The sequence below is a fragment of the Leucopleurus acutus genome, assembly GCF_964270905.1.
Source record: "Leucopleurus acutus genome assembly, chromosome: 6".
NCBI classification, from domain to species: Eukaryota; Metazoa; Chordata; class Mammalia; order Artiodactyla; family Delphinidae; genus Leucopleurus; species Leucopleurus acutus.
Window position 1 is genome coordinate 80085227 of NC_139149.1, and position 14026 is coordinate 80099252.

Sequence of the window (14026 nt, forward strand, 5' to 3'; positions counted from 1 at the left end):
CTACACATTTACAGGATGTACATGTCAAAAGCCTATACACTACTACATCTTGGCATATCCATTCACATAAAACATAAGCAGCAATTATTCCTTCTGCAGAAGCCGTAGAATAGATATCAGGGACTAAGAATCTGTGTTCCTTACTGTCCTAGGTAGCAATATCTCAAACCTCTCATTAGATCTACGAGAAGGTTATTGCCTGAGAAGATGTCTTAATTCAACTTTGGATGGCTTCTAAAATGTTACGTCAATGACTTTGCCATGATGTTTGGCCTTCAGTAATTTGTACTGAACCTTGAGCCAGAAGGCTCAGTCCTCTGTGCAGGCATGGAGCAGTGAAGGCTGGTTTCATCACATACATGTAAACAATTTTAGAACAAAGCTTCCTATAGGACACAGTATAAGCACACCACTAGAAAACCTTCCTACACAGAAGTTAATTATGGAACTCAAGGTACCCTTCCTGTATTTTAATTATGTCCACAGAATCACATGATGCCATTTATGCATATGATCAGTCTTAGGGATAATGGTATTGAGAATCAGTACATTTAGGGGTAAATTACTTTAAACTGAGTCCTTGTAATACAATAAAGAAGTGAAGGACAGATTACTAATACAATATTACTTTAAATTTGTTGTATGCTTTCTATTGCTTACGTTGTACCAGGGGCTGTAAATACATTATCACATTTAATCTTCAAAAGGACACTGTAAGTTGGAAATTCCTATCACCATTTTACAGATGGGGAAACTAAGAGTTGGAGGGGTTAAATGCCTCATTCAAAGTCTGGTGAGTAAACTGCAGAGCCAGAATTCAAACCAGGTCTGTTTGACCCCAAACCTGAGCTCTTAAGATCTATATTCTACTACTTTCTAAGTGTCATTATTAATGCTGGTCTCCCAGTTGGGAGACAGACCAGAACTCTCCAAATAACACTATGTGGTGTCAATAAATTATTTTAATCAGGTGTTTAAAAAAATTCAGGAATTATGCTTATGCAAATTTTTCATAGGAAAATAATAGTTTCAATGCAGTTTTCCTGTTACATAAACAGGAAAGTTTGTCATGTCGGTTCCAGACATCTGAGAGACCAGTAAACAAATTAGGAGACGACGATGAGACAGAGCTAGGCAGGTCATAACAGGAAAATGCATAAAGATGGGCAAAGGGAAATTTATGCTATTTTGACCAAGTAGATCAGATGTTAACTGAGATTAATATTTCCAGCCCAATAGTAAATGCAGAAAAACTCATCTGTTAGAACACTGGACAAGAAATAAGTTAGAAATTTTGAACACTGGAATTTGTTTTATGAAAGCCAGCTTTTGGGAACTTTAACTTTTTATTTCATAAAATTCTGTATTGCTTGATAATTTCACAATGGATGCACTATTTTTAAAATGAAAACAAAATTAAGAGTATAATTTTAGCAATAACAAAATTCTAGGGCTCTTAAAGTGGGATTATGGGAAGAAATAAAAGGTCAGAGTCTGCGTTTGCTTCTATTCTGGTGAACCCTGAGAGACGTATTCATTTACCTTTTTTTTTTTTTTTTTGCGGTACTCTGACCTGTCACTGTTGTGGCCTCTCCCGTTGCGGAGCACAGGCTCCGGACACGCAGGCTCAGCAGCCATGGCTCACGGGCCTAGCGGCTCCACGGCATGTGGGATCTTCCCGGACCGGGGCACGAACCCGTGTCCCCTGCATCGACAGGCAGACTCTCAACCACTGTGCCACCAGGGAAGCCCCTCATTTACCTTTTGTAGCTCAGAATTTCTTGACTTCCAAGTTATTGATTTACCAGTGACATAAAATAGGAAATGGCCCAATTTATCCAGAAGAGAAAAAAAAGGTATCATAGATCACATCCTCATGGGAAGGAAATTTTTTTAGGAAACACTCAAGGAGGAATTGACCTAGAGCCCAAAATAATTATCACTGATGTCTGAGGAAAGCTGGACTAGTAGGGAGTAGATTTACTGGTTGAATCCAATAGTCACACAAAAGGGGAATTCTCAACTCAATTCAGTTTCATGGTACTTAGCTCCTTGTTCATAGTACAATGTTGTATACCAAAAAGTTTATTCAATTTGTATACATTACATTCATCTGTAAAATATGCTTAAAAGGTTGTTTTTAAAATGAATACATTTGTCTTTGGATAAAATATTAGAGCATTTTATTTTAATGTTATAAAGCTTTTTAGTAGGATTACTGTCTTTCACTGAGAACCAAGAGTAGGATATACTAATCCAACGGAACTCGATCCATTTGATGGAGGTGGTACTGACTTCTGGATGTTGAGTTTTCTGAGCAAACCTCTTCTGAGGTTAAAAAAAAAAAAAGAGGACAACTTGGTAGCATGCACATTTGCTTGATAGATGAAGTTAGAAGAAGTGGTGATTTGAAAACAGCAGTTGAAAGCAAAAGCCACATCCCAATGCACGAAAAACCACAGCCATTCTACAGGAAAAGATACACAAGGCGGGTCTCAAGGAGGAGAAAGCTGTATATGGATACAAACTAAACAAACTGTTTGCTATCCTCTGGATAGCAAGGAATTGCAAGCAAAACAAGAAAATCACAAAGCACAGAGGTGTACCTACTTGAATCTCCCAAGGGCTGATGCTTATTTCCTCATTATGTTATGGAGAAAATAAGAAGGGATATTTCCTTTAAGTGGCTGTACCACGGGTGATGAACAGTGTGCACAGAGCTCGGGATATGAATATAGGTCCACAGTTAGCTTTGGCACACAATCAGTGGCTCCATTCCATGCATAAACGTCTTATCAAATGTATCACTGAAATATGAGATTGAAGAACCCCAGCGAGTTCCCCGCCCCTTCATTTGTGGGAATGCTCCTTACAATGCAGTTTTTAACTATATGAAACAGGGTGTTCCTTTAGATGTACAAACTTCCCCATTATGTTGTTATGATAAGCAAAATGCTAAACTATCAACAGCTTTTCAGACTAAAAGCACACTGTGACACACACTCTGTGTAAGAGGAACAGCATTATCTCATTGATGTAAGTTCCTGCTTCTTTCTACTTGTCATGACCGCTCATGCTTTCTATGGTCAAATTCTATAGCTATAGAAAGAGTAAAAGGAAATTTATAAATAAGTTTTGAAATAAGATGAAAACTTATTTTAAAACCTATCAAATAATATCTTAGCAATAGACTACCACATGAGATTGTACTTAACTGAGGACCCCGGGTGTCATTAAAAAATAAAAATCTTCAACAATCTTTAGGAGATTAGAGCCTTTTAAGACTCTAAAAAGCAGAAAGGAAAACAAAAACAAAACTGGAAGCTACCAAAGGGGCCTGCAGCTTTTTCTTCTTCAGGATTGGTTAAGGATCTCTTAAGTCATTAAAGAAAAATGATGTTAGGGCTTCCCTGGCAGCGCAGTGGTTGAGAGTCCCCCTGCCGATGCAGGGGACATGGGTTCGTGCCCCGGTCCGGGAAGATCCCACATGCTGCAAAGCAGCTGGGCCCGTGAGCCATGGCTGCTGAGCCTGTGCGTCCGGAGCCTGTGCTCCGCAACGGGAGAGGCCACAACAGTGAGACGCCTTAGTACCGCAAAAAAAAAAAAAAAAAAAAAAAGGATAATGATGTTAGATGCCTTGTTCAGGTAGATTATATCATCTTATTTCTCTGATGAGAGAGATCTGAAGATATGTTAAATTAATAATAATGTGGAGGTGCACAGCAAAAGTAGAAAACTTCTTGAGTTCCCTTTTTCTTGCTTTTTGCTGCGGCACGGTTCTTTCAGAGGAACAGATATTGACTAGACGTGGGGGGAGGAGGGGTTGTGGCTGAAGTTGGTAACAAAGAGAGAAAATAGAGTTCTCCTTATTTTGTGCTTTGCGAAAGAGCAGGGATTTTGTTTGTATGTTTGTTTCTTTTGTTTTTCAGCCCAGAACCTCTAAGATCTCTCATTAGAAAACTGAGGGGCTCATTTCTGCAACGTTATTTTTACAGAAGACTCTCTAGAGGACCATGAGTTGCTGAGTAGATGCTATAATATACAAATATACAAAACTAAAGCTTATATAATTTTTCCTGACTGAGAACAGCACGCTTACCAAGTTGGGGAAAACATTGAAACCTGAGTTAGATGTTAACTATGTGAAACCAGAAGTTCTGTATAAGCAATGTTTGTACTATCATACTTGAAATTATGTGTACTTCTAGCCTGTAGAAACTTTAGAAAGTAATGATGATTTTAAAGATATGAGAGACTAAGAACATCGTAAGAAGGATATCTGGTAAATTATATTTCATATAAATATATACCTACATTTCATTATTTCATATCGACATATACCTACATTTACTATATATGCAAAGTGCTATTCTAGATATTTCAGCAGTGAGGAAGGAGAAATAATGAGGAATTGGATGAGATCCCTACTTGCAAGGAGCTTATAACCTAATTGGAAAATTAAGCATAAGGACTTGAAAACTCAAATTAAATCACAAAAGTCACATAACCAAAATAATAGGAGGGACAACTTGATACATAATTAATGATCAAATTAGTGTCTAGACCAGAGGTTATGACACCTGGATGGGCCACTGGAATTACATGGTGAGTTTTTTTTTTAACATCTTTATTAGAGTATAATTGCTTTACAATGCTGTGTCAGTTTCTGCTTTATAACAAAGTGAATCAGTTATACATATACATATGTCCCCATATCTCTTCCCTCTTGCATCTCCCTCGCTCCCACCCTCCCTATCCCACCCCTCTAGGTGGTCACACAGCACCGAGCTGATCTCCCTGTGCTACGCAGCTGCTTCCCACTAGCTATCTATTTTACGTTTGGTAGCGTATGTATGTCCATGCCACTCCCTCACTTTGTCCCAGCTTACCCTTCCCCCTCCCCATGTCCTCAAGTCCATTCTCTAGTAGGTCTGCATCTTTATTCCTGTCTTGCCCCTAGGTTCTTTTTTTTTTTTAAGATTCCATATATATGTGTTAGCATACGGTATTTGTTTTTCTCCTTCTGACTTATTTCACTCTGTATGACACTCTCTAGGTCCATCCACGTCACTACAAATAACTCAGTTTCATTCCTTTTTATGGCTGAGTAATATTCTGTTGTATATATGTGCTACATCTTCTTTATCCATTCATCTGTTGATGGACACTTAGGTTGCTTCCATGTCCTGGCTATTGTAAAAAGAGCTGCAATGAATATTCTGGTACATGACTCTTTTTGAATTATGGTTTTCTCAGGGTATATGTCCAGTAGTGGGATTCCTGGGTCGTATGGTAGTTCTATGTTTAGTTTTTTGATGAACCTCCATACTGTTCTCCATAGTGGCTGTATCAATTTACATTCCACCAACAGTGCAAGAGGGTTCCCTTTTCTCCACACCCTCTCCAGCATTTATTGTTTCTAGATTTTTTGATGATGGCCATTCTGACCGGTGTGAGATGATATCTCATTCTACTTTTGATTTGCATTTCTCTAATGATTAATGATGTTGAACATTCTTTCATGTGTTTGTTGGCAATCTGTATATCTTCTTTGGAGAAATGTCTATTTAAGTCTTCTGCCCATTTTTGGATTGGGTTGTTTGTTTTTTTTTATATTGAGCTGCATGAGTTGCTTGTATGTTTTAGAGATTTATCCTTTGTCAGTTGCTTCATTTGCAAATATTTTCTGCCATTCTGAGGGTTGTCTTTTCATCTTGTTTATGGTTTCCTTTGCTGTGTGAAAGCTTTGAAGTTTCATTAGGTCCCATTTGTTTCTTTTTGTTTTTATTTCCATATCTCTAGGAGGTGGGTCAAAAAGGATATTGCTGTGATTTATGTCATAGAGTGTTCTGCCTATGTTTTCCTCTAAGAGTTTGATGGTGTCTGGCCTTACATTTAGGTCTTTAATCCATTTTGAGTTTATTTTTGTGTATGGTGTTAGGGAGTGTTCTAATTTCAATCTTTTACATGTAGCTGTCCAGTTTTCCAGCACCACTTATTGAAGAGGCTGTCTTTTCTCCACTGTATATTCTTGCCTCATTTATCAAAAATAAGGTGACCATATGTGTGTGGGTTTATCTCTGGGCTTTCTATCCTGTTCCATTGATCTATATTTCTGTTTTTGTGTCAGTACCATACTGTCTTGATTACTGTAGCTTTGCAGTATAGTCTGTAGTATAGCCAAGGAGCCTGATTCCTCCAGCTCCGTTTTTCTTTCTCAAGATTGCTTTGGCTATTCAGGGTCTTTTGTGTTTCCATACACACTGTGAAATTTTTTGTTCCAGTTCTGTGAAAAAGCCAGTGGTAGTTTGATAGGGATTGCATTGAATCTGTAGATTGCTTTGGGTAGTAGAGTCATTTTCACAATGTTGATTCCTCCAATACAAGAACATGGTATATCTCTCCATCTATTTGTATCATCTTTAATTTCTTTCATCAGTGTCTTATAATTTTCTGCATACAGGTCTTTTGTCTCCTCAGGTAGGTTCATTCCTAGATACTGTATTCTTTTTGTTGCAATAGTAAATGGGAGTGTTTTCTTAATTTCACTTTCAGATTTTTCATCATTACTGTATAGGAATGCAAGAGATTTCTGTGCGTTAATTTTGTATCCTGCTACTTTACCAAATTCATTGATTAGCTCTAGTAGTTTTCTGGTAGCATCTTTAGGATTCTCTATGTATAGTATCATGTCATCTGTAAACAGTGACAACTTTACTTCTTCTTTTCCAATTTGGATTCCATTTATTTCTTTTTATTCTCTGACTGCTGTGGCTAAAACTTCCAAAACTATGTTGACTAAGAGTGGTGAGAGTGGGCAACCTTGCCTTGTTCCTGATCTTAGTGGAAGTGCTTTCAGTTTTTCACCATTGAGGACGATGTTGGCTGTGGGTTTGTCATATATGGCCTTTATTATGTTGAGGAAAGTTCTCTCTATGCCTACTTTCTGGAGGGTTTTTATCATAAATGGGTGTTGAATTTTGTCAAAAGCTTTTTCTGCATCTATTGAGATGATCATATTGTTTTTCTCCTTCAATTTGTTAATATGGTATATCACGTTGATTGATTTGCATATACTGAAGAATCCTTGCATTCCTGGGATAAACCCCACTTGATCATAATTTATGATCCTTTTAATGTGCTGCTGGATTCTGTTTGCTAGTATTTTGTTGAGGATTTTTGCAGCTATGTTCATCAGTGATATTGGCCTGTAGTTTTCTTTCTTTGTGACATCTTTGTTTGGTTTTGGTATCAGAGTGATGTTGGCCTCGTAGAATGAGTTTGGGAGTGTTCCTCCCTCTGCTATATTTTGGAAGAATTTGAGAATGATAGATGTTAGCTCTTCTCTAAATGTTTGATAGATTTTCCCTGTGAAGCCGTCTGGTCCTGGGCTTTTGTTTGTTCGAAGATTTTTAATCACAGTTTCAATTTCAGTGCTTGTGATTGGTCTGTTCATATTTTCTATTTCTTCCTGGTTCAGTCTCGGAAGGTTGTGCATTTCTAAGAAATTGTCCATTTCTTCCAGGTTGCCCATTTTATTGGCATATAGTTGCTTGTAGTAATCTCTCATGATCCTTTGTATTTCTGCAGTGTCGGTTGTTACTTCTCCTTTTTCATTTCTAATTCTATTGATTTGAGTCTTCTCCCTTTTTTTCTTGGTAAGTCTGGCTAATGGTTTATCAGTTTTGTTTATCTTCTCAAAGCACCAGCTTTTAGGTTTATTGATCTTTGCTATCATTTCCTTCATTTCTTTTTCATTTATTTCTGATCTGATCTTTATGATTTCTTTCCTTCTGCTAACTTCGGGGTTTTTTTGTTCTTCTTTCTCTAATTGCTTTATGTGTTAGGTTAGGTTGTTTATTTGAGATGTTTCTTGTTTCTTAATGCAGGCTTGTATAGCTATAGTCCCTCTTAGAACTGCTTTTGCTGCATCCCACAGGTTTTGGGTCATCGTGTTTTCATTGTCATTTGTTTCTAGGTATTTTTTGATTTCCTCTTTGATTTCTTCAGTCATCTCTTGTTCATTAAGTAGTGTGTTGTTTAGCTTCCATATGTTTGTATTTCTTACAGGTTTTTTTCCTGTAATTCACATCTAGTCTCATAGCTTTGTGGTTGGAAGAGATACTTGATACGATTTCAAATTTCTTAAATTTACGAAGGCTTGAATTGTGACCCAAGATATGATCTATACTGGAGAATGTTCCATGAGCACCTGAGAAGAATGTGTATTCTGTTGTTTTTGGATGGAATGTCCTATAAATATCAATTAAGTTCATCTTGTTTAATGTATCATTTAAAGCTTGTGTTTCCTTATTTATTTTCATTTTGGATGATCTGTCCATTGGTGAAAGTGGGGTGTTAAAATCCCCTACTATGATTGTGTTACTGTTGATTTCACCTTTTATGGCTGTTAGTATTTGCCTTATGTATTGAGGTGCTCCTATGTTGGGGGCATAAATATTTACAAGTGTTAAATCTTCTTCTTGGTTTGATCCCTTGATCATTATGTAGTGTCCTTCTTTGTCTCTTGTAATAGTCTTTGTTTTAAAGTCTAGTTTGTCTGATATGAGAATTGCTACTCCAGCTTTCTTTTGATTTCCATTTGCATGGAATATCTTTTTCCATCCCCTCACTTTCAGTCTGTATGTGTCCCTAGGTCTGAAGTGGGTCTCTTGTAGACAGCATATATACGGATCTTGTTTTTGTATCCATTCAGCCAGTTTATGTCTTTTGGTTGGAGCATTTAATCCATTTACATTTAAGGTAATTATCTATATGTATATCCCTATTACCATTTTCTTAATTGTTTTGGGCTTATTATTGTAGGTCTTTTCCTTCTCTTGTGTTTCCTGCCTAGAGAAGTTCCTTTAGCATTTGTTGTAAAGCTGGTTTGGTGGCGTTGAATTCTCTTAGCTTTTGCTTGTCTGTAAATCTGAATGAGATCCTTGCTGGGTAGAGCAACCTTGGTTGTAGGTTTTACCCTTTCATCACTTTAAATATGTCCTGCCACACCCTTCTGGCTTGCAGAGTTTCTGCTGAAAGATCAGCTGTTAACCGTATGGGGATTCCCTTGTATGTTATTTGTTGCTTTTCCCTTGCTGCCTTAAAAATATTTTCTTTGTATTTAATTTTTGATACTTTCATTAATATGTGTCTTGACATGTTTCTCCTTGGATTTATCCTGTATGGGACTCTCTGCACTTCCTGGACTTGACTATTTCCTTTCCCATGTTACGGAAATTTTCAACTATAATCTCTTCAAATATTTTCTCAGTACCTTTTTTTCCCTCTTCTTCTGCTGGGACCCTTATAACTCGAATGTTGGTGCCTTTAATGTTGTCCCAGAGGTCGCTGAGACTGTCCTCAATTCTTTTCATTCTTTTTTCTTTATTCTGCTCTGCAGTCATTACTTCCACTATTTTATCTTTCAGGTCACTTATCCGTTCTTCTGCCTCAGTTATTCTGCTATTGATTCCTTCTAGAGAAATTTTCATTTCATTTATTTTGTTGTTTACTATTGTTTGTTTGCTCTTTAGTTCTTCTAGATCCTTGTTAAACATTTCTTGTGATTTTCTCCATTCTATTTCGAAGATTTTGGATCATCTTTACTATCATTATTCTGAATTCTCTTTCAGGTAGGCTGCCAATTTCCTCTTCATTTGTTAGGTCTGGTGGGTTTTTGCCTTGCTCCTTCATCTGCTATGTTTTTCTGTCTTCTCATTTTGCTTAACTTACTGCGTTTGGGGTCTCCTTTTTGCAGGCTACAGGTTCATAGTTTCCGTTGTTTTTGGTGTCTGTCCCCAGTGGCTAAGGTTGGTTCAGTGGGTTGTGTAGGCTTCCTGGTGGAAGGGACTAGTGCCTGTGTTGTGGTGGATGAGGCTGGATCTTGTCTGTCTGGTGGGCAGGTCCACGTCTGGTGGTGTGTTTTGTGGTGTCTGTGGCCTTATTATGATTTTAGGCAGCCTCTGTGCTAATGGATGGGGTTGTGTTTCTGTCTTGCTAGTTGTTTGGCATAGGATGTCCTGCACTGTGGCTTGCTGGTTGTTGACTGGAGCTGGGTCTTGGTGTTGAGATGGAGATCTCTGGGAGATTTTTGCCGTTTGATATTACGTGGAGCTGGGAGGTCTCTTGTGGACCAGTGTCCTGAACTTGGCTCTCCCACCTCAGTGGCACAGCCCTGATGCCTGGTTGGAGCACCAAGAGCCTGTCCTCCACACGGCTCAGAATAAAAGGGAGAAAAAAAAGAAAGAAAGAAGGAAGAAGATAAAATAAAATAAATTAAAATAAAATAGGGCTTCCCTGGTGGCGCAGTGGTTGAGAGTCCACCTGCTGATGCAGGGGACACGGGTTTGTGCCCTGGTCCGGGAAGGTCCCACATGCCGCAGAGCAGCCATGAGCCATGGCTGCTGAGCCTGTGCGTCTGGAGCCTGTGCTCTGCAACAGGACAGGCCACAACAGTGAGAGGCCTGCGTACCGCCAAATAAAATAAATAAATAAAATAAAGTAAAATAAAATATAGTTAGTAAAATAAAAAATAATTACTAAGAAAAAAATTTTTTTTCAGTAATAATAATAAAAAAACCCGACAGACAGAACCCTAGGACAAATGGTAAAAGCAAAGCTATACAGAGAAAATCACACACAGAGGCATACACATACACACTTACAAAGAGAGAAAAAGGGAAAAAAAAATATATATAACGTTGCTCCCAAATTCCACCTCCTCAATTTGGGATGATTCCTTTTCTATTCAGGTATTCCACAGATGCAGGGTTCATCACGTTAATTGTGGAGATTTAATCCGTGGCTCCTGAGGCTCCTGGGAGACATTTCTCTTTCTCTTCTTTGTTCGCTCAGCTCTTGGGCTTCAGCTTTGGATTTGGCCCCGCCTCTGCGTGTAGGTCGCCGGAGGGCATCTGTTCTTCGCTCAGACAGGACGGGGTTAAAGGAGCAGCTGATTCGGGGGCTCTGGCTCACTCAGGCCGGGGGGAGGGAGGGGTACGGAGTGAGGGGCGAGCCTGCAGCGGCAGAGGCCGCCGTGACGTTGCACCAGCCTGAGGCGCACCATGCGTTTTCCCGGGGAAGTTGTCCCTGGATCACGGGACCCTGGCAGTGGCGGGCTGCACAGGCTCCCGGTAGGGGAGTTGTGGATAGTGACCTGTGCTTGCACACAGGCTTCTTCGTGGCAGCAGCAGCGGCCTTAGTGTCTCATGCCCGTCTGGGGTCCATGCTGATAGCCGCGGCTCGCGCCAGTCTCTGGAGCTCCTTTAAGCAGAGCTCTGAATCCCCTCTCCTCGCGCACAAAGAAACAAAGAGGCAAGAAAAAGTTTCTTGCCTCTTCTGCAGGTCCAGACTTTTTCCCGGACTCCCTCCCGGCTAGCCATGGCGCAACAACTCCCTGCAGGCTGTGTTCATGCTGCCAACCCCAGTCCTCTCCCGGTACTCCGACCAAAGCCCAAGACTGAGCTCCCAGCCCCCACCGGCCCCGGCAGGTGAGCAGACAAGCCTCTCGGGCTGGTGAGTGCCGACCACCGATCCTCTGTGCGGGAATCTCTCTGCTTTGCCCTCCGCACCCCTGTTGCTGCGCTCTCCTCCGTGGCTGCGAAGCTTCCCCCTTCCGCCACCCGCAGTCTCCGCCTGTGAAGGGCCTTCCTAGTGTGTGGAAACCTTTCCTCCTCCACAGCTCCCTCCCACTAGTGCAGGTCCCGTTCCTATTCTTTTGTCTATGTTTTTTCTTTTGCCCTACCCAGGTACGTGGGGAGTTTCTTGCCTTTTGGGAGGTCTGAGGTCTTCTGCCAGCGTTCAGTAGGTGTTCTGTAGGAGTTGTTCCACGTGTAGATGTATTTCTGGTGTATCTTTGGGGAGGAAGGTGATCTCCGTGTCTTACTCTTCCGCTATCTTGAAGCTCCTCCAAGTTGTACTCACTGGCACAAGGTGGCCATCCCTGGCTTCACATCAACATGATCTCAGGCACAAACCTCCTTGTTTTTCCATTTTGTCTTTAAGTTACTTGTTGAAACAACTGGCCCGCAGTCCCAAGGACTGTCGCGGCTTCGGCTGGTGGGGCCCCTCCAGAGCTGGCAGGCTCAGTGAGGCCGCCCTCCCCTCGGTCTCCGGGGCAGTTCAGTGACGGCGGAGGGAAGAGACCCCGAACCAGCTACAGTGAGGTTTTAAGAAATTAAATGCTTGAGCTCTACCCCAGACCTCCTGAATTAAATTTCTGGGCAGGGCATGGGAGGACAGAGGGTATAAATTCAGAGAAGGGAGAGGAGTTGGGGGAAGCAAGACCTGGCATTCTGTACCTTATAAAACTCCCCAGTAATGCTGATAAAAACAGCCTGACACAACTTAGTGGAGCAATATTTGAGAATCACTGCCATGGGGCAGGATGGCACCATTGGGCAAACGTATTCCTGTCAGTTAACGTGGCACGTAGACCAAATGGGCTTTGAGTTATGCAGGATTTTCAGCAGAAACTCCCACGTCTTTCCATCTCCACCTCTCTGATGCCTAGCACACCAAAGTTGAGAAATACTACACTAGATCATGAGCCTGAGAGTCCACAGTGGGGCCGAAAGGCTTCAAGGAGGGGCATCTTACATTGAATTTAAAAAGAAAAATCTTGCCAAACATAGAAGAAGAGAAGAGTTGCCAAGGAAAAGGAACAGCATGTATTCAGGAAAGGAAAACTGGGCTTAAAGTGTGATGCACTGAAGAGTTGTTTAGAAGAAAGGGTTCCTGCAGGGGAATGCTAGGCTCTGGAGAGGATCAGATTTCTTCCTTGGGTTCCACTGTGTTTTTATTATGGAAAATTGTGAATACCAAGTCTAGGATTTTATAAATCTCAATTCAATAAACTCTATGTTACTTTTGTTTACTCAAGTTACATTCTAATAGGCAGTGTCTTATTATTTTTGTTATAATCTGCACATCTAGGATGCATTCTTGGCTGTGAAATTTTCATATTTCTTCTTTAAAGTTGGTTCCAGGTTCTTTAGTCAGTTTCATTCAGTCCTCATACTTAACAGAGAAAAGCCAGGACTACATTGACCTGATATTAATAACGAGGTATTTGTGTACAAGATGCCTTTGTTCAGAATGCCACAAAGCAAGAGTGAATTTCCAAGACAATTATCAATGTTACTGAAGATTTAATGGTTGGGGCTTATGCAACCTGAATTAAATACCAATATTATGGTTACCTGAGTGAGTGATTCCTGGTAAGATCAGGTTGACGCTCCTGTAGAATTTCAAAGATGTTGGGCTGGCGCAGAAATGCAACAATCTTGTCATTGTAAGCTGAAAAAACATACATATGTAACAATATTTTAAAATCTGTTATTTTATGCACATAAATCCAGACTTTTTAAGTTTTGTTTTTCTGGTTAATGTTCCTTGTATTCAAAGTCATAGTTTAGAGCCACTATAGATGCTTAAATTCCAATTTGTGTCTATCCTGTTATATGAGTATTGGACTTAGATCTGTTAGGTATGACTGACTTAAGCACTCATTAAACTCATCTGATGAGCCATATTTATTATCAAATTGCAAGATGAGATCACCAACAAGATTCTAGATACTGATTGTTTTATGCTACTGCTTACTAAAATCAACCTTATAAGCAATTGTTAAAAATGGAAAACCATCTTCTGATTAAATGTCAGCCACCTACAGAGGTGAAGAGGTAGAGCAAGAGTTGCTAAAATACCGTAGTTGCCAGCAGCAACTACCAATATGCAGAGGCAAACCATTCCCAAATTCTACGTGGAAATAAATGCAATTAAGCCACAGGGTAGCTCTTTACCAAACCAACTACACCAACAGCTACAATACAACCAGCATCATCAATTATGTACATAATATTTTAAAAGGAAAATCTATATCTTAGTCAAGGCTGGCTAATGTTTACAGAAATTTTATATTTAATTAACGTTTACTAAAGGCTCTGTTAATACTCTTTTGTCAAGAAAGTAATTTGCTTACTTAAGGTAATTCATCTTGATTCCATTTATTTATAATCAGAAA

The 14026-nt window shown here is 39.9% G+C and overlaps 1 protein-coding gene across 1 annotated transcript in view; it reads right to left on the reverse strand.

The window, feature by feature from the left end:
* The window catches only part of HECW2 (HECT, C2 and WW domain containing E3 ubiquitin protein ligase 2), a 129271-nt gene that overhangs the window by 67100 nt on the left and 48145 nt on the right, over nucleotides 1-14026 (reverse strand). Inside the window, exon 9 of the mRNA XM_082841909.1 lies at nucleotides 13203-13299. Coding sequence (XP_082698035.1) covers nucleotides 13203-13299 — 97 coding nt within the window. The remainder of the gene's footprint in view (nucleotides 1-13202; nucleotides 13300-14026) is intronic.